Genomic DNA, 21,803 nt, shown 5'->3' with positions numbered 1-21,803 from the left:
TTTTACTTGAATGAAATGGAAAAATGCAGGTTCTCCACTCACAATACCACATACAGGAGTCTGACATCTCTGTGCTCAGCATTTGCTGGAGGTGAACTCAACACTACAGGAGTTTTCCATGCTACTATTCAGCATTAGCAGTATGCTCAGACTCCGTTATGACAGCTATGTGGCGGTTTAAGCAGTGGGATCACAACTGTGCTATAATTTTATCATAGTCTGAATATATTGAGCATTGCAGAATCTTTCAGCTCCTTTGCAGGTCAGATAAATCTAGCTATGAGTTTTCAGATACCCAATGTATCAATAATTCTGGCCCTTTGAGGCCAAAAGATTGAGTTTTAAGCTCCAGTTGTAGAGGGAGATTCATCTACATCACATTGTTAATTCATGGGTGCATGTCAGTACAGCTGCTGTAAAAAAAAGACAAAAAAATGGGTTGCTTTTTTGAACCAAACAAAAAAAACAACTAACAATGTCATGTTTTTTAAGCAAAGCACTGTCAGTTAATGGGGTTTTGTTTCACACAGTTTGCAAATAGATCCACACATTTAACTACTTTAAAGGCAGACAGTAATGAGGAGCTTTCCTTATGCTGGGATTTAGGGCAATAAGCTTTTATGAATTTTAAGTTGCAGTAAATGCAATTTGAACAAAAGATTGCTCCACTAAGAATTAAAAAAAAAAAAAAAAACCACCTCCAATAATTATGAGGACATCTGTAAATGCTAAAATGGCTAATTATTCACATAATGGTATCTTTGACACATTTGACAGGAGTACTGTTTCAGAAAAATCACAGGTTGAGTATAATTTGTTTTTTTTTGTACACACACACACACACACACACACACACACACACACACACACACACACACACACACACACACACACACACACACACACACAGACATGCATCTTCATCCTCTTTCACTGTGGCCACTGAATGATTCCATGACTGTGAAGTGACAAGTAGCTTTTGATGGATAAATTTAGATTAGTCACACCCCCAGGTATTGTGAAGTGTGTATAAACCCTGGCATAAAAATAGGCGTGCAGGTATTTTTATGCCAGAATAAATACATGTTCACATAACTTACACACGGGAACAGGATGCATTTGGCCTACTTATTGTGTTGGTTATTTGAGTATATTTATATGTGTACACAAGCACACGGACACACGCATACAGCGGTGATCTGTATTTAACCTAGATACTGTGGTGATTAGCCAGTGGCTACTGATAAGTCTCTGGCATGTTAAAGGCAACATGGTATATACGTTCACACACACAGATGCACACTGTCTAAATGTTCCAAATACATCAGCGGTTCACAAAAGCTAAATAAATGCTATTCCAGGTAGATACAGATGCAGAAGGAACGACTGACAAAAAATTATGACATTACCACCGATAAAATGCCTATATACACAAATATCATTCACTCTGTTGTTAGGAAGCAAAATAAACAATTCATATATACAATTTCAACCAAAAACTCCCCGCGTTCACAAAATCAATTCGTCTCCGTTTAGCAGTATCAGCCTGTTGTTGATGAAACTGCAGATTTGAATCCTTACTTAAAGAGCTGCTTGTGCTCTTTAAAACCAATTGACTTGCGTGACCTGCGATGAATAATGAATGTTACTCCTCAAAACAAGTGTAATCACACTTTAATGTAATAAAGTCTGATATGCGATCTGATATAAATTCAACATTGATGCTGTGTGCAGTAGAAGGGCTGTTTTGCTGGTTATTCGGGGAAGACAGCAACGTTTCCCACAGGTTGAAAATGTTCTTGTTGTGGTTGATGGCGCAGCGTGACCGCACTACGTGCAGAGACTCATGCAGTTAGAGCCGTCGTGTAACCGATAGGTAGCTACAAGGTCTTCTATCATTCAATGTTCCCTAAACTCCGGATATGCATGCTATTGGTAAACGCTGCAATTCACCAATGTTCCCTAAACAGCTGACATATTGGCTATTGGTAGACACTACAATTCACCCGCGTTCCCAGAACACATCACAGGCAGGCTATCAGTACACACTAGCGAGGTGGCTGTGCACAGACAGGGTCTCCAGTCCTCAGTTACTGCAGCACACACAACTCGGATATGTGGTATGTGTAAGTTTAAAAAGAATGAAAAAGAGGCGCTCTCATGTAACCGATACACGCATACATACATACCTATATAAAATGAAACCGAGAGACTACCTGAGTGGCTCTTGATCTATCTGGATCGGTCACCCAAATAGAGGATGGGTTTGGGAAATGCGTCTTTTCATTGTCCAGTTACTCTTATTAACTTACTTAGTTACTCAGATTTTGAATAGTTTTTGAATGGCGTTTCTTTTTATGCTGGTGCTATATACCCGTGTTTTTGCCATTGTATCCACATTATTTGATCCTCTTGTTTTTGTCATGAAGCACAATACTGTAGGAAATTTAGAAATGCTGTAATCCGTTTATAAAATCGTTCTAAATCCAGAAATATCCGCCCTTTGCATTCTATCATGAATGAAGCCTCTGAAATCAATCTTTAATCTTAACCACACATGGTCTATTGTAACTATTCTCTATATTTGCTACTGCCCACAAGACTAAAAGTGCCCACATTTACAAAAAAAAGTTTACATAAAACAAAAATGATTTATATATTTTATGTTGTCTTGAATATATATGTATTGATGTAACTCCTTTTCCAGCTGTTTTAATGTTGTTGTTTTTTAACACATTTAATTACACATTTTCCAGCATTTTTTAAAATGCAGCTGTCCCCCCCCCCCCCCAATATCCTTATAAATATGTTTTTGTATCATATATATATGCATGTTTTAATTTCCAGCAGAAGTCTACTTGACATTCATACAATTCAGCACACACTGACACCTGGGAGCTGCCGAGTTCAACCTCACTTGGCTGCTTTGAGCCTCTGAGCTGCTTCAGTGGAGCAGGCAGGGCAGCTCCAGAGTCTTTGCTCAAGGGCACCTTGGACACAGGTATCTCTGTACGGCCAAATAAACTCGGGGATTATATTTAAAAAGTTAATGATCATGTAATATTTGCTGTGGGGACAAACAGTGCTGGAAAACAGCAGTTGACCCGACTACAACCTTCCCTCCTTCCCACCTTCTCCACCTCTGTTCCCTTCAAAGTGCTCAACTATTTTTATTGCTATGACACGATGGGACAAGGTAAACAGAGGTAAACAGTGGTAAACAGTGAGAGAAAGGTTTAAGGTTCAAGTTTAATATTTCCGCCACATAGCTTGCCTGCTTTCTCCTGCGAGGCAGGTCTCTCGCTGTGATTCACCTTTCTTTCTTTCTTTGGGTTTACCAACCATTTCTTAAAATGTTCTTACCGAATACATTAAATTTGGCATTTGTATGTGCGCGATTGTGTTTTAAAAACGCTCTGTGTAAATAATGAAAGAGTGTGCTCATGTTTGGATGAGAGTAAATTATTTAACCCAGTCCCCCCACACACACACACACACACACACACACACACACACACACACACACACACACACACACACACACACACACACACACACACACACACACACACAAATACACCCTCCCCTGTGACAGACTGCTTGCACGCTACAGTCCTACCTGTCTCTCTGTGTTCCTCCCTCTTCTCTCTCGCTCTGTATCTCATTTCTTATTGAGCATCTCGGCTGAAAATTACAAGGTCATGTCAGCTTTTTATTCCATGAAGTAAACATCTCAGTGGGCTAGTTTGGGATTAGTAGTTACCGTAGTCTGTTACAAACTTGACCGTGTCTGAAGTACATCCTCCAGCCGGACTCACAGGGGGGGAAACAATGATGTAAAAAGTCTTTATTTAGTAACAGCAAGATGTAAGATACATTTGGAGCAGCTCCCCTGGTCCACAGTTTCTTTAAACACAGACTTTGTTGTATTTTGACTCCACATTTTCATTCATATTTTAGACATTTGGATGGAAGTACCCCAGATAGTTTTACTACCTTTAAAAAAAAAAAAAAAAATACCAACCATCTGGGCCTTGTTTTCGGAGTTGATCTTAGAACTTAAGAGCATTTTCAAAGAGTATTTGTTTGAATGTGCTCATATTTTACAAAAGATAGGCTGCTAAGAGCTTCTTAATGTTGGGTTTTCATGGTGCTGTTGACAATGCTGAATACGCTTTAGTGTAACTTAATATATAAACTGTCTGTAAGCCATGCTATACATCAAAAGACACAGAAATATCTGGTGTTACAAAGGACACAAAGACAGGTTTTATATCTGGTTCCGTATGAAAACAAAGCTTGATGTGTCAGCTTTCAGCTCGCTGCCGTTTATGATTCAATTTACAAAATGAAAGGATGTTTAAAGTTTGATCGATTTAGCTGCTGCTCTGTAAAGGCATTAACAGTTTATATATGTTGATGCATGCCATCAGTTGTTGTGGATGTCAGCCTTTCTGTATTAGACCTGTACTGTACACAAGGATGTGGAAAATAATGCACAACAGATAAAATGACAAGAGAAGCTATGGATCAATTTAGCAAATCACATTAAATTTTTTTTACGATAAAAATAAAGTTTTGGGAAATTCTTCCTGCATGTTTTAGAGCTTCTGAAGTTAAGCATCAGTACAGCACCATGCACTCCTCAATTTACAGACTTTCCATTTTGGATGATGTATTTTCCAAAGTACATCTGATTTTACTCTCTACAACATTATGAACAACTCATCCGGACTCCAGTTTATCTCCTAAAAGCATCCCTCACAATTTGCCTAAAATCGAGCCGATACTTAGCTGTAAATCATTATTATTATCGAATATGACTTAAAAATGTTGATTTGGATTACAATGAAACTTTTCGAGAATGCTATAAAATGATATGTGAAAAGTCAAAAATATTTTATAAAAGGATGTCAGTGTCTATCGGAGTTTCCCGGAGAGAGCAAATTTTGTGAAACCTACAGCAACCAACACTTCCTCACTTACCCTTGAATTAGTACCAAATCTCACTGGAATGTCTTCAAAATATAGCCTTTTAATTTACAGTTAAATAACACCTAATGTGTAAGAGAACTCTGAGGAAAGTATACAGCAAATAAGCTGTGAAATGCAGGACTAAAAAAATAAGATGTTACTGAATGTTCTTATCGATGCCAATAAACCAACAATAAATAAGTAAGGGGCCATAATCCTGAAAACCATTAGAGCTATGCTCAGTATGAACATAGAGTCTTCAGGTTACCAACATTACAATGTAGGAAGTAAAAAAGGGGGTCATATATTGCCTTTATGTCAAAGGCCACCAATGTCTCAGACATGTACAAGGTGCTCTTTGGCATCTGGGCCGTAACGACCCGATTTAAAGAAGGAAATCCGGTGACAGATTATAAACATTTAGACAGTGTAGGGAGGAGGTCAGGAGTCGTTGGATGAATCAAACATACGATGTATGGTAATTTAGATCACGTATGTGAGAAAGAAGAGAAAAAGGAAGTTGAAGGGTACTCTGGAAATAATGAAGTGAAATACCTCTTGCATAATTAGTAATGGCCCGTCATGTTGATGGCTGTAAATGCTGAGCTCTGACTATTAGTGTAGCTGTCAATATTATGTTCTGACTTAAACCCCCTGGGGATCCAAAGTAAATGACTGACCATTAATTACTACATAATAACTACATTTTAATGCTTTTAATGCTAAAACTTAATGATCAGGATTGTAGAGAAAATACTAAACAATACAAATGGTGCAATTGGACTTTATGCTAAAACTTAATGATGGATGTACAAACAATTGGTGCAATCCAATTATGGTACTTTATTATAGGTAATTTTGTATTTGCATCTTTACAACAAAAAGTTCTGCACATTACAGTCTTATCTTTGACACACAGTACGTTTAATTCCAGCATCTTTTTTGGAGAATACTAACTGCAAATGAAAATACCCATTTTTTTGTTGTTTCTGTATTGGTTACCTGATAATATTCAGAGAAGGTACAGAGCTGATTTCAGGCATGGGCTAGTGTCTCTAAATTAGGTACCTGATTTGCTGCACCCTCCTGCAATTTTCGGGCCCATAAAAGACACTCACCAGCTGAGCTAGCTGACATATTGTTGACCCCATGCACACATGCATAAAATGTAATAATTATATGGCTTTTCTTGAGTTTTTAAAGGTGATTGGACCAAATGTATCAAATTCCAATAATACAAAAAGTTCTATGTGGGGTTTGTGTTCATCAGAGAAATTCACTCATCATTTTGGATTGATTATGATTGTGAAAAATGCGTATATGCCGAGATTACCTCGCAGCCCAGCAGTGTTGGAGGGTCCCCACAGCCAGGTGGAACAGCCTGAATCTAGCTGAGAGCCAGCAGTGAGGGCAAAACACCACCTATAGCATATGGACTAATATGCCTGTTTTGAACAAAGCAAAATAAAAACACAATATCATCCATTCATTCTGTGTGATTAACGGGATTGTTTTCATGTTACATCTGACACCCACAGTTTAAATTTGTAATATGCTTTCTGGCTTTAAATCCAAGCAGAGGTCTTAAAAGTCCTTTCCAGCAACACACTGTACATGTTCACTGTGGTGCAACATTGTAAGCAGCCAACGTTAAATATTCCCAGATGTACCTTGGGGGAAATATAATCACATCATATCATATATTTTGCCATTTACTTTTAATGTGTTTTCTCTGTATTTAAAGCATTGACGGAGTATATATGAATTAGTTACCAGGTTTTGTGTAGTCTCAAATAACCAGAAAGTTGTGTGGTTGATTCTTATTTCAGAATAAAATCTAGTGAAGTGGAAAAAAAAAAAAAAAAAAAAAAAAAAAAAAAAAAAAAAAAGAACAGCCAAGCAATTGACATCCAAGGTAACATTCAGAACTACAGGGGCCATTGGGGATTGTTGGAGGCTGTAACTGTTTGATTGCTTCTGGACCAACACGGAAAAAAGTCAATCGTTGAGACGTGCGGGCCAAACAGCAGGATAGCGAGAATTTGGGAAGAAGAATCTGCTCCTCCTGTCGGAAACATCCTCTCTGTGAGATTCGCCTCGCTCCGGTTTCCCAGAGAGAATTCGGGTGTTTTATTTTTAATTGTTTGGAAGACAGAAGATGACAGCTTCTTGCTTATCATTTCAACTGCAATCTCAAGCTTCCTCTCACACACACTTGCTGCTATCTCTGCTGTCAAATGCACCAGTGCGGTACAGTAGAAAATAAGATGAGAGATAGGCAGGCCCAGAGATGAGAGACATTTACACAATCCCTGCTCTCACACGGTCTATTTTCAGACCCCACACACACCAACACACATGCAGACCAACAATATGTCATTACAAGCTAATACCATAATGTGTTTGCCATGCCCTCCCACAACGCGTTGCTCCGTAGGCCATCCCCATTTACTGATCTGCACGTAAACAAACAAAACCGAGATCTTTGTGTTTGTGGAGATGCATGTGTGCTGTGTTTTGTGTGTGTATTCTTATGTAAGTATGCAGCATCCTCTTGCCTCGAGGACGATGATGGAAACTGTTTGTCATCCTCCCACCTTTTCTTTCTCTCTCTCTCTCACTATCTTCTCTCTTTCCCGCTCGCTTCTTTCATCCAGTCAAATCAAATGTAAATTTTTGGCATAACGTAGACATTTTCAGGGTAACACAACAGTGTCGACACACACAAATAGGTAATTCATTAATAATTATAAAACATATCAACGAGGATGGAGAGAAATTCAAAGCTAAGTGTGTGTGAATGGATCAATGAATGAATGTGAGTAATCTGGACAGCCCGTCAATACATTTTACTCATGAAAAAAAGTAAAGCTTTATTGCATTTTATGAGGCTCATTCCTCATGGACTAATCTGTATGCTAGTTTAATGTCAGATAATAGTTCTGCATTTATCGAAAATAATGTTAATGACTTGAATTACAATGCTTTCAGCTGTGAGAGTACTAGAAGAGGAAAGAGTCCTACTCAACCTTTCTCAAAGTGTGTCCATTAGGCTTCTTTCCACAGGACACTTTGCTCTATTTGGTGCTGCAGCTTGTGAGCAATTCAACGTCTTTTTTCCCCAAATTGACCAATCATAGAGGACTTGAAACATAACAGAATAAGGGAATTGTTTACTTAAATGAGGAAAACTTCATATCACAAATAAAGGATTTCTGAGCTAGCTGGATAAATACATGAACTTAAACCTGGAATAAGTGTATTTGGTCCATGTTCCAGACTTCTGGGTCTTTTTGTGAATTAATCAAGCTTTAACGGTAAAACTATAGAAGGTTGCTATTGTTTCTTCAGCATCTTGGGCTATTATTTTATGGAAATGTCCCAACAAGCTATGTTGAGGTAATAAACCTCCAAAACCAAATGTATACTATTCACCCAGCACTGAACACTAAACAGACAATGTTAGCAGCGAGCTGGTTAACACATTTGAGCACTCAGCAGATAAAGATTGGTATTTTTTCTCCAGAGTCGGTGGAGACCAAAATGGAAACAAAAGGAGAACGAATATTAAAGTTGCATTCATCAGTAAGGCAGAAAGATGAATCTAATTCATTAGTGACATAGCGCTGCCTCTGATTGTGTAGCATTGGCCAACAAGTCGAAACCATCTTTAATATGTCAGGGGTGTGTTCAAAGCTTTTTATCTTAAATTGACCAATACAATCTGGTGATTCTGTTATAAGAATAGTAAGTGCATACTTTGAGGAGATGTATTTCGCAAGCAAATTGTTTGCATTAGCCATCAATGCTTGTTGATGCTGTGAGATGAATCTCATGATAAATGTGGCTAACACCATTTTTTTTTTTTTATCTTTAAACAAAGATTCATTTTTATTGCTGATGTTTTATTTGCCAGGATGTTTTTTTCTTTCTTTCTTTCTTTTTTCTTCATTAGCTATAGTGAGGTTAAAAATGTGTGCGTTACATGACAATTCAAAAGTTTGCTTAACATTTTCTTAACTTCTCTTGTTCCCATCTCTTTTCTTACTGCCAGTCTTGTGATCTTGCTTCTCCTGCTACTGCATTTCAGTCCATTACTGTCACTGTCTATCTCTCATGCATTCAATATAAAAGAGCCTGACCCAATTTAGACTGCTTGAATCAAATATTAATTGTCCTTTTCCAATTCACCATTATCACTTTTTTTTCTCCGCAGGAGAGTTCATTATGGAAATAAACCATTCCTCTCTATCTTTTTTTTGTCTTTCACTCTTTATGTTTACTTTTCTTTTGTATATTCATCTTAGTTTAACCAACTTCTTTTTAAATTAGGTTCTAATATTTTATCACATTTTAATAAACTACAGTATTCACTGTTACTTAACTTCCATATGTTTGCATTTTGATCATAAAATATTCATAATAATTAGGCTTATCTAGGCCTCATGATCTTTCTTAGTTTGTTCATTGTACACTCATTTAATATCCACATGGACTTCTAACTGCGTAAAATAGGTTGAAGACATATCAGTCCACAATATTTTTAGCTAATGCTGAACTTGCAGGAAGGGAAACAGTCCGTTACTTACAGATTTGCAGGTTGGTTATTCTTTCCAAATAATGTACTGAAATCCTTCTAATACAATGTAAGTGAAACCATCTTGAGATTTCGTGAGGGTGTACATGAGTGGGCACATGTGGGCATTTGCTTGTGTGAATGAGACAGGAAGATGCAGTATTTTGAAACAGAGTATATTTGGCAGATATGCTCTCAGTCGGTAGCAAGACATTATTTATTAACCCCTTAAGCCCCAGGCTGTTTTTTATAATTTCCACTCGGAAAAAAAAAACATCCCCAACTTAAGTCCAATTTATGTTAAAAAAAAATTACATTTTTACTTCTGCCCAATCAAAACTGTAAATTAGAGACTACATAATAGCTTTATAACAATGAGTCAGTAAACTCTGATGTTAGTAAAGCTATTCTAAACATTTTCAAATGTAACTCAACCAATTTTGATGCAACAGAAATAAAGCGCAACAATACTCCACCCATTTTACTCATGGTATTAGTAGGCAGCCTGTTCATTGAATGTTTTAATAGGGTACTTACTGATTGTGGGATCGTGTGGGTGGACGGGGTTAAGAGGTTGTACAGTACAGCCGTGTCTTCCATAATACTACCCTAAACAAGCCAAAGCATTTTGTTGTTTTTATTTGCTGTAGATTTTCTTGGCTGCAGTATTTTTTTAACCTCTCTGAGAAATGGAAGTGTTTGAGGCTGATAAAATGACACCATTTATCTGACTCTGTCATCCAAACTGCCACAAGGCATGGATATGTTCCCCTACTAGAAGCATAAAGAAGAGGGTGAGGTGTGTTACATGTCTGTACAAAAGTTATATCATTACAGCACTGCCCACTGATGGGAATAATCTAAGAGAAACTGAATGTAGACAGACGGCAGTAGCTGTGCTGTAGCAGACACACTGGCAGTGTCCCAGGTGTGACACCGGGGAAAGCAACAAGTAGATTATTTGCTTTTAATATACTCATCATACATACAGAAAAAAAAACGCACACATGCATATACTTTTACCCTTTCAACCCAGGAGGTCTCGTTATTCCTGTACTGTGACCAGGCCCATTCATTGACTAAAATCGGTTGTAGGATTCTTGTGCTTCATTTGTGTCACATCAAATTTGGTAGAGCTGCAGTTGAGACTTTTCAAACAGGTTAAATAACATCAGTTTCACTGACGGTTGTTATTCACTCTTTAATTTACAGTTATGATTAGGTTGAAGTAAAATAAAAAAGTGACCTTGGAAATGCCAATATTGCTGATAGTTTCAGTTCGTTCTTCTCCAGGACTTTGTGCTTTTTCTTAAGACAACACACACCTGACATTTATTTTGCTCAGTTTAAAACGTCATCCTGAACAGGAAAACCCTGTAACAAAAATGAATGGATGAAATTGGAATGAATCTGTCTTTGTTACAATCCGTGTTTTTCTTTTGAACGTATATGCATTCACCATTTCCATACTAAAGAACCTGTATGCTCACGGTCTTGGGTTGCTTCTTGATTGCATGCTCCTCGGGGCACAAAAAATGTTTTTCAAGCAAATGCTAAACATCACATTTTTTTTTTATCAAAAGACTGCTGCATTTCAAAAGTGATTCAGAACTCTCTTGCTATACTGAAGTGAAGGATAAACCTGCAATCAATTGTTCTATTATGCATTTGTTTTGTGCACCCAGCGAAAACACAGATGCCCAGCAGACACAAAGCCTGTTAACTCCAGGAGAGCTTTGCAGAAGATCAGTGAACTGCCTTGGAGCTCTACTCATGGCTGGAACCAATGAGTTTTACTTCCCAGCTATACATTTTAAAAGTCTGCAGCTTTGTGCATTTCACTACTGCTAATATGTATAGAGAATTATTATTAATTTAATTTAACAATTCACAACCTTACTCGGGCACAGCAGTATTTTGACCTATTTTTTTTCTGTATTTTTATGAGTGATTACACTGTATATATACCTCTGTCAGTTGTGGCGTAGAGCTTACATGGTGTGAAGCAATTGAAATAGGTTCATGCACGATTTTGACCCTGGCACATGACGTATGGACTTTGCAGTCTAAACCACAGTCACCAAACAGTCCTTGAGCCCTCATAGAGAGTGAGCTCAGAGAGCATTTTACATCAGATAATCTTCACAGCATTGATGTATGCACTCATATGCATTTTATTGTAATGTTATGACTTCGAAATTGTCTTGTGAACATGATATCATCTGCTAGCCGGCGATGGATGCACTCTGGTGTGTTTTGAAAAATCGTCCCGTGATGTAATGTTGCAGAAATCGCGTTGTAGACCAGATATTACACAGCACCGCCATGAATCAGGCACTTAAGTACCAAACTGCCAAAGTCTCCGGTTACACATCCGCCTCTCGCTCTTTTTTTCTTTTCCTCTGCCTCTCTTCCCTTCACAGTCATACACATAATGCCTGTGAGTGCATTTATAACAGGATCTCTAATCAATACTCATGAAATGCACGTGTCTCGATATACATCTAGTGTATACTTCCCTGTGTTTATATTAAACATGCGTTTGCATTTGTGAGCACGGCTTTGAGCACACGTGTCCTCTCGTCCCTCTGCTATCTGACTGACCTTGGCGGAGATCGTATCGTATTCATGGCAGCTTATGTATTCCTATAAATCATCCGGCTGGCTGTATCTGCTATTGAATGGTTTGATTTCAACGATTGAATACATTTCAGTCATTAAGGGGGGGAGGAGGGGGGTGGCTGTGATGGAGTGGTGGAGGCTGTGATGGAGTGGTGGAGGCTGTGATGGAGTGGTGGAGGCAGGTGAAAAAGGATTTCTCAGCCTTAATGCAATGAAAACTTGCATATACACAATTAATCGCGACTCAACATTAGTAAAGTGGAGAGACTGTTTGCAACACCCCCTTCCCTCAATGGCAATTATCCACTGTAGCTAATAATGTTAGCTGGACAATTTAGAAGGAGTTATTTTTGTTGTTGTTGTGGTTTTAAGATTCTCTTTTAGGGAAAAAAAAAAGGTCAAAACTTTGTTTTTATTGCAGCTGTCAGCTGTGTTTGCTTTCTACAATATTTAGCATGCCTTGTTGTCTAGCACACTGTAGGTCCAGTACAAGTTCAGCTACAGGTTCCATTGAGTTAGGATAACATCAGTGTTGCCAACCTAAAAGTTGTTAAAGCAAGATTTTTTTTTAAAGACATTGCAACATCCTTGTGGCTGCTACACTAAAATTGCTTCACAGCCCAACCCTATTCCTGGGGACCAACATTTTTTATGTTAGAATCAACAAAAAAAAAATCGAATCTTAAAAAAAAATATATTTTTGCCAGGGGCATACAGTTTTAACATTAGTCTTTTATCATGATACTATGTATATAGCCAGTAACACTGATGGTGAACCTGTTCAAAAAAATTGTGAACTGCACCTCTACTAAATATTATGCAAAAGAAATGAAGTACAATGCTGCATCAGTTCTACCCTACTAGACTAGCTTGGCTCCATCAGACTATTGTTCACAGCTTCAGTTTTCTTAATTGTGATAATAGTGTAGGAAATGCGGCTCACGTTAACGCACGCTCAGCCACGTGAAAGGGAGGACAAATCAAGTAAGTACAATGACATTGAAGTCGAGCATTTTTTTTTCCAAAAGTAGCTGCAGCAGCGGTGGAGTCTCTGCACATACCAATCTTTGAAGCTGCTCTAGTCAATTCAAAATGAATCCGAGGTGTACGCCCATCAGGATGCAACAACTGCAAAAGATTCCTTAGGGGTGAATTGGGGTCTGGTATTGCAGGTTGCTTGTAGACAACCTCTTCATTGAATGTGTCGCACTCAGCAACCTTCAAAAAATGGAGGTTCTATTTTAACAGATAATTCCTGTACCTACAGGGTGGAAGAGATTCCCAAAGACCCTTCAATAAAATGTTCTATTATACACAAATCAGCTGTAAATATTACAAAGTCAGCTGGGGGCTGCATTTTAACGAACTAATGGAGCCAGCGTGAGGTGTTAGCTTAATTTTCCTACGGTACAACGGTTTATATCTCCCAGCAATTGTAAATGAGAAACCTTTCCATTCTGACATCAAGGCCTCGTTCCAAATTCGTCTTTCTGCTTGTGTATGTACGTGTACGTCTATGTTCACACACAGGATGTATCGGTCTTCTGTTTTGAAGTCAAAGCCCGTATGCAGATGAGAGTTGAGTCTCGGTGTGGCTGGGATTTATTTTGCTTGTGTGTGTGTTTGGCCTTGCTCAGTGCAGCAGTCTCAAAGTGCACTAATTGAATAAAGAGTAATTGTGATGTATTTAGGCAGCTGCTGACCCCTGTTGTTCAAGTGGGTAAAGCCATTAGCTGAAGCATAAGGTTCACTCCTGTGGACACACAAAAAAATATATAGCCAAAGAGTGGAAGCGAGAGGACAGGAAGGCAGCAGGTTAGTTTAAGTGGCTTGGGCATTGGTGCATTTTTGTTGTGCATTAGATGCCTGGCACAAACAACCAGAGTACATGCTTAAAGACACAGATGTCCATGTAAACTATTAATTCGCTTGAGAAAATGAAAAAAAACAGGAGCTAAAAGGTTTTCCAGCAGCAAAATCAATGTATTATAATGTCCTCTATACTTTGAATTAGAATTGGGGCACAAAGGCCAATGCAGCTAATTGTACTCCCATTTTGCTTCAGCTTTGTCTTGACTGTCTGAAATCCGTCTTTAATGTGTGCCATCTTTTCAGGACATCTCCTGCCAGGACTGAGGTGCATTAGTGAGAAAGGGATTGTAGCTTTTTGTTGTTGTTGTTTTTGCCTAATAGTATCCCACATGCTTTACCCGATAAAAGAAATTAAGCACGCACACAAACACAATTATATAAGTAAAGCCCCCGTGGTAACTATTTGACTTTACATTACATTATAAATGAAATTAACCGCGAACAACTTGTATTTATTTAGAAACTTTGGAATCAGCGGTTCGAAGCACAAAGTACATTTTGTAGATGTTCTGGGGCTCTCTGTCTTATCACAGGAGCTTCCCCAGTTGCAATTTTTTTAGGACCACTTTAACCCTTTCCATCCTGGTGGTCCCTTTCCTAGGACCAGGTCGTGTCTGTTATCAACTTGACTTTTAGAAAGTGGCTGACCGTGGCCCATTCAATAAAAAGGACATCCAGCACGACTTTGACTAAAATGGGTGGATCCTTGTTGCTCATAGTTGTGTTTCATATATGTGGCATCAAATTTGGTAGAGTTGCAGTTGAGAATTGAGAGTTTAATAACTTCAATGTTGACTGAGTCAGTGACTCAAAGCTGTTTTTTACTCTTTAATTTACAGTTTCAATCAGGCAGCTTCTCCAATCTCATTGACATGATGCCGATTACTGTACATATATTGTATTTTAAAAAAAATACAAAATTACAGTTGTTGGGGATGATTTTTTTTTGTTTTTGTGAAAATGTTGAGAAAATAGGTTAGAGGTGTAGTATTTAAGCCAACAGCGTCCTTAAAAGGCTAAAAAAAAAAAAAAAAAAAATGGAAAATTCAAACATGCACAATTCCATGTCACTTAAGCTCATGTGATATAGACAAAAGGTATAAAACATTTATTAAAATAACCTTGTTTTATCAAATTTGAGTCAGCCCTGGGATTTCATTCTCCACTCTTTTTAAAGTTGGGTTCACCCAAATTATGGGACAAAAAAAATGAAATGTATTGCTTTTGATTTCCTTAACCTAACCTCAAACAGTAGTAGTACCAAATGAAAATATTATATAGCGTGGTCTATAGAGTATTCAGAGTAATGAACACCAATGATGAAAGAGATACTGCTGTTTAATTATTTAAATTGTTTTATTATGCTTACTTAGGCACAATTAGAGGCGATTATCTCAAAATAAACCAACACTGTCACTGTCATCAATTAATTAATTATAAAATATAAGGGATTCAATTAATGATAAGTAATGTATAGATGTGGATGAAATGTGAGGTACATTATCTGCAATAATACATATGCAGTCCACAATCCTATCAACAATCCTATGTATTTAAACATCAAAGTCCAAACCTTATCTTAATCTGTGCATGTTATTTTCCATAATATCTGATTGAAATGCCACTGAGCAAATGCTTTATGTTAAATTGAATGACTGAGCTATGCATTAGAATAATGCTGCAGTCAGCAGGAATAAGACAAATGAGGGCAGAATCTGCATAAGCTTCTGTATCTGCTAATATACTGTATGTACACAGTGAAATTCTGAAATAAAGTCTCTGCGATGGTCCAATTTTCTGAATCATTTAAATCTCTTGACGCTGCATGTCTGCACTGATTTCTGTGCTGCTTGAATAGTGGTAGGTTGCAGTAAACAACGTCAGCTCTCCTCAACATGAGCCCGGCGCTCTGAGACTGCAGGAGAATACTTCAGCATATGAAGTGTTTTCCTAACGCTGACATAACTCATCTATTTTAACACAAGTGCCATAGTAAACTGCCTGACACTCCTCAGCAAAGAGCCCTTTGAACATTTTAGGAGCGCCAGAGTGCATTCCTACTTCTAATGCCACATCCTTGTTGTGTGGTAAAGATGGTGGCTACGAGCTCTTGATTTACAACACTCAGTCACAGATGAAAAGCCATAGAGAAGAAGCTACTGTTCATCTCAGCATTTAGTTGTAAATATTAAAAGGGAATGTTTTTCATCTGGGCAACCGATGTAATTAAAGACTTAACATCCAGTGTTATATTCATTTTGAAAATGCAACCCAACACTATATTTACAAGGTTGCCGAGCTCAGCACATTTGCAGTTGAATAGGTTCAATAACATCAGTGTTACTGACTCATTATTGTAAGACTGTCTACTCTTGGATTTATAGTTGTGTTGGCTCAAAAGTAGCTTGAAGCAAGAATATCTGAGTTTTTCAAATGTCACTGTAGCACAAGAGACTTGTATTTTCAAATTGCCCCATGTCTCTTATCCATAGAGCCTAACATTGTTCATTCAGGCTTCACAACTCTAAAGCTGTTGCTGATTCAACATGTCGAGGATGTTTTTGTCTGCATGTTTATTTTTATTTTTTTTATTTTTCAGGTAGAAATCATAAAAAAAAGAAGAAGTTTATTGCTTAAGTGGTTCCTGCACAGGTTAGCACTGGTTCAGCTCAATAAGAACTTGCAGGTGTCTCAAATGCAGCTACACTGAAGCTGTCCAAATTCCCCAAACAAGGACAGGTCTGCACCAAAGGAATAACTAACTAATGTCGCCAGTTCGTTATGGGTCCCGAAACATATCACAATGCTGTAAATACATTCTGAAATAATAACAAAGAAAATCATGCTGAACTTCCTGATTTCCCTGTTTGAGTGACCAAATTCCTAAAAAGGGAGGAAATAACTTGTGAACTTTACCAGAAAAGCTGACATGGCTTGTTTTATCATATGTAGTGTAGTTACAGTTTTTGTCCTTTTTTAAAAATTTACATCAGAAAATACTCAAAATTTGTATCAATCAAATGTAAATTATATATTGTAGATTGTGATCCTCGAGTATCAACTATACTAGCATTTATTAAAAAAAAAAAATTGATGATACTTCTCTTTTGTGTTATAACCTCAAGTTAATGAATATTTCACACATTACCTGACAAACTGACTTCCTCGAAATCAGTAACCCAAGAAAAAAGTCACCTTTTAACTGTAATTACCCAGTAACATTACTTTTTCATCCATAAAAGGTTATTTGATAAATGATTTTGATTTGACCTTCAACAATGACTTCTATGACATTTAGTTCATTTTAACACTGTACATGTTCTGGGTTTAGATTAACATTGTGTCAACACTGGAGGCGTATTGTGAGCAGACTTTGAAAAAATGCAAACTTTCAAAAGTGTCTAATCAGACATTATTCTTACAGTAGTAGTTGTTACAGAAAGGATGTATTGGAATCATCGGTGGACAAACCAAGGAGGGTTTTGTGCTTAAATTCAGTGGGAGCTCAGAATGGTGGCCGGTCGATTGATCCGTACAAGATGAACAGAAAAGTCCCAGGTTCTTGCCATGTAAGAACCTGGGACTTTTCTTTGTACGTGAAACCCATATTTCCGTCAGATGTGTGAGACAGAGGACTGAAAAACGTTCTATCGTTTTGACAACAGCAATGGAGTTGAAGAGATGATGTGATTTTTCAGGCAACACTTGTCTTAAATCTTAAACCAGAGGCATAACTGTTAAGAAACTGTTAACCTGAGCTTTTGACTTTGAAAAGGAGGATTTGAACGCAGGAGAATGAAATGGACATGCTGGATTTTCTCTATTTTCTCTGAAATGCTGAAACTGAAATGTATGATTTGCCATAAACCGTATGACCTCAAATGTATCTCTGGCTAATTGGATGTGCTTTAAGTGTGAAAAAGCTGATCTGCAGCAAAAAAAAAAAAAAAAAAAAGCAAAGATTCCACAAAATCTTCACTTGGCAACTTCAAAAGAGTTTGAATGTGTGAATACTTCCAAGACGTCGCTCTTAACTGCCAAGTCGTTCTGCTGGTTATCCCCGTGAGCTTTTAATGCAGCTTGAGATCAGTTTCAGCATATGGAGCGTGTGGAGAATCCATTTGAGCTGTCCGAGGAAGCCAGTTGTTCATCAGTGAGCAAGCCAGGGGTGAAACTGGCTTCATGGGAGACCTTCGGAGGGAAACCGGGTCGACGGCTTTCAAATAAAGCGAATAAAGCAGGCTGCCATATGTGTGAAACAGAATCGTATTTTAAACATTGCTACAAACAGAGTTTAATTTGTCTTCCTCACGCATAATCCCTTTGGTTAATTCGCCTCTCTTTTTGATCCCAGCGGTCCTACATGTCACCTCGAGCTGCACCGTGTCTGTAACTCGTGTGCGGGGACGGGTTTGTGTGAAATCGAGCTCGGTTCTGGTGACATATAGCCTCGTGTTTTCTCGTGTCGTGGATGTTGTTTAAGGGTTGCGCGTCACGTAGAAGCGTGACGGGACGAAGTCGGCATCATCTATCCTACCTTGTCCCCTCTCTCTAAATGGAATTCGTCCCCCTCCCCCCTTTTCCTTTCACACCTCAGCACTCCTTTTAATTAGCTGTCTCTCTGATCTCTCCTCTTTTTTTTTTCTCTCTCTCCCTTTCTGATAATTCTCCCTCGTTTCCTTTCTGTTCCTCTGTCTCTCACCCATTCGCTCTCATTACAGTCATTTCTGTAATTAATGAGCTGATATCTGCTTTTGTGTCACAGGGGTCATGAGCTCTCTCTCCATGTAGCACCAGTGCATACGAGTTATCTAGAGCTCTATTTTGCTGCCTCTGTCTTTCTGCTCTTCTTTCTCTGCACTCAGAGAGGGAGAGAAAAACAGGGATTGTTTGACCTCTGACATCGCAGCAGATTTTAGCACAGTAATTACATGATGAAATAAAAGCGGTATATAGAGAAAGGACCGCTCCGCTAGACTAGAGAAAGGTGAATGGCTTCTTAATCAGACTTGGGTAGTGATGTGATGTTTATAGTCAACTTGCAGCTATGTTTTATGACACAGACTTCATTCAAACAGCAACGAGAAGAGTGTCAATTACTGGAAGAGCTACTGAAATGATTCCCAGACTATCCTTTCGTATTATCCTTCTTGCAGTTATAGTACTGGGAAGTGTTGCAAAGTCCAGAAAATCTGACACCCATCACAGCATTACATTGCCATTGTAAGAAAATGAAACGGGTATAAAGGGCACAGGCCCGGGGGTCCAAAGGGTCAGGAGATCCCAGTCCATCAACATGCAAAACAAGCACAGGGATAGGAAACACCAAAAGTGATCCAAAACGAGCACAAAGAGACAAAAGCATTCGAAAAATAACTACAAGACATAAACAAGAAGTATAAAGGCACACAGAATGACCAAATAAAGGCTGAAAATCGAAGAGTTTTGAAGAGTTTCTCTGGGAAAATACATCCATCAAACAGGAAGTACTCAGGTTTGTAGCTCCAATTTGGAATAAATAACAGAACTGCAGGGTTAGCGTGAACATCTGGAATCAAATAATGACATGAACAGCAGCTACACATGTACAAATAGAGTTCCCTTAATTGCTTTGCAAATACTGTGTTTTGCTCTATCTATTCATATCATGTTTTGTTGAAATGCCTCCAATCATTGGTGCAGTCATTTCTCCCTCTCTGATTGGCTGTTGCTCTCCTTGGATAATCATTGTTGTGAATGTTCTGATTGTTTGGAACACATCAGTCCCTGTATAATGACCAGTGGGGGGCATTTTCCCTCACTAATGCTTTAGCTGTTAGATGCAGCCCTCAATAATGCAGTTAGTGGCTGTTACCCAGAACACATTTTGGTTTCCCAGCTGGTAGATAATCTTTTTATTGGATGTTTATCCTTCTAATTTGGTAGTATGGCCAATTATCTACACAAGTTATGTGTAGATTATTTCCACAGATACGTCTTTTTATTCATGATTTGGCCACTCAAAGTAATTTTAAATGATCTATAAATCAGTAATTTATGATTTGTCAACATTAATTAAGTTACATCTTATATACTATTTATGAAGGTCATTTATTAGAAAGGCACATTGTTAATGCATTTCATGTTTTAACTTTTAAACTTGACTACTATATTACTGAAAAAAACCATGCAATGTATCGTACACGTCATTCTGCTGCATTTTTTTTACATGATAAAGTGTGAGAAAGGTTTACTGAGACACAACCTCAACTTCTATTTCCCCCTCATCCGGTCGGTGCTGTGTTTGTATACGCGTGTATCTGTCAATGTGTGTGTCTGCGTTCGTGTGTGTTTGTGTTTGTGTTCGCATTGTGATCCCTTTAATCCTGATTCTCCCATGTCCTTCAAACCCCAATCAAGGTTGTCATTAATGAGCATTTTCTCTCCCTCTACCTCACCCTGCACTCCCCCCCTCTCTCTCTAACCCATCCCTAATTAACTACAAGCACTGCTGCTTGTTATGAAGACTGACTATGTGTGTGTGTTTGAACGCGTGTGCACACACAGTAACACTGCTGAGCAATAAATGACTCCTCCACCTCTTGTTTGATTAGCAATGCCTAAAAGTTGATGGTGATTCAACTGCGAGGCTTTCTCCGAGGCGTCATCTAATCGTGTTTCATGATGAAAACTTTTAACTTGATCAAAATCAGTCAGTCCAGTACCAAGTGTAATAAATAACAAAGGAGTTATTGGTTGATGTGTGCAAATACTACCACAATACAGTGATAAAAGTAGAGCCATTGTAGAGAGCGAGTGTGTCTCCATACTGCACTCATCATTATATCTATCACACGTACACTCAACTAAATATAGCTCTCTTCACTCAGCGTTCAATACGGTTGAGCAGATACAATATTTTAATTCCAGTATGGTTTATACAACACATGCTAATTCGTACTTATGTTCAATGGATTGAAAAAAAAAAAAAAAGAGTCCAATGTCATTAACATCTCAATTTCCCTGTCTTTGTCTCGGTCTGTCTCGTTTTTCAGGTGTTGTGTCCAGGTGGGGTCGGTCGCCATGGAGAGGCTGTTGCTGTGTGTGATGCTGGCAGTTGCCATGGCAGTTCGAGCGCAGATCTGCCCGAAGCGCTGCGTATGTCAGATCCTGTCACCTAACCTGGCAACCCTCTGTGCCAAGAAAGGTCTGCTGTTTGTTCCGCCGAACATTGACAGACATACAGTGGAGCTCCGGCTGGCTGACAACTTTGTCACAAGGTGAGGGTCACATCCATAATCATACCGTTGAGACCAGTATTACTTCCACTACAACACTACTGCACAACTACAACAGCTTCTACTGTATTACGATGTTGATGTTCACAAAGACATTAACTCCTGCTTCTACAGAGGGCTCCACATTGAAACACCTCTGCTCCTAGTTTTGGATTGTGACGAATTTAAGTCGCACCGTGATCAGCAGATTATATAATACCAAACCTTGAAAAACTCCCTCCACCATTGGCTTAATCATTACTGTAAAGAACACAATTTACAAAAACAATATGGTTAAATATCTTCCATTCTTCACCTTTTCAAAATCCTTCGCTCCGTTGTTGCATCCGCTACAACGTAAACCGGAAAGGTAAACTGTTTTGGTTTAGCCTATTTATACTATTCATAATGTCACTCAAGAACATACATAGTTGTATTGGAAAGACCTACAAATTTATAGATGGACCACCAAAACTAGTCAGCTAGTAGCTAAAAGTCTAAGT

The 21,803-nt window shown here is 38.3% G+C and overlaps 1 protein-coding gene across 4 annotated transcripts in view; it reads left to right on the top strand.

The window, feature by feature from the left end:
* The window catches only part of lrfn5a (leucine rich repeat and fibronectin type III domain containing 5a), a 108,689-nt gene that overhangs the window by 63,234 nt on the left and 23,652 nt on the right, over positions 1-21,803 (top strand). For all 4 annotated transcript variants that reach the window (XM_069717845.1, XM_069717846.1, XM_069717843.1 and 1 more), the window contains one exon: positions 21,079-21,303. In XM_069717845.1, the coding sequence (XP_069573946.1) occupies positions 21,107-21,303 (197 nt within the window). In that variant the 5' untranslated portion in view covers positions 21,079-21,106. The remainder of the gene's footprint in view (positions 1-21,078; positions 21,304-21,803) is intronic.

This window comes from Brachyistius frenatus, unplaced genomic scaffold (assembly GCF_029030835.1).
Source record: "Brachyistius frenatus isolate BFR_SWC_R1_liver_20210118 unplaced genomic scaffold, ASM2903083v1 Contig_182, whole genome shotgun sequence".
NCBI lineage: Eukaryota > Metazoa > Chordata > Actinopteri > Embiotocidae > Brachyistius > Brachyistius frenatus.
The sequence above is the reverse complement of the archived record's forward strand: the minus strand, read 5'-3'. Positions and strand labels throughout refer to the sequence as shown.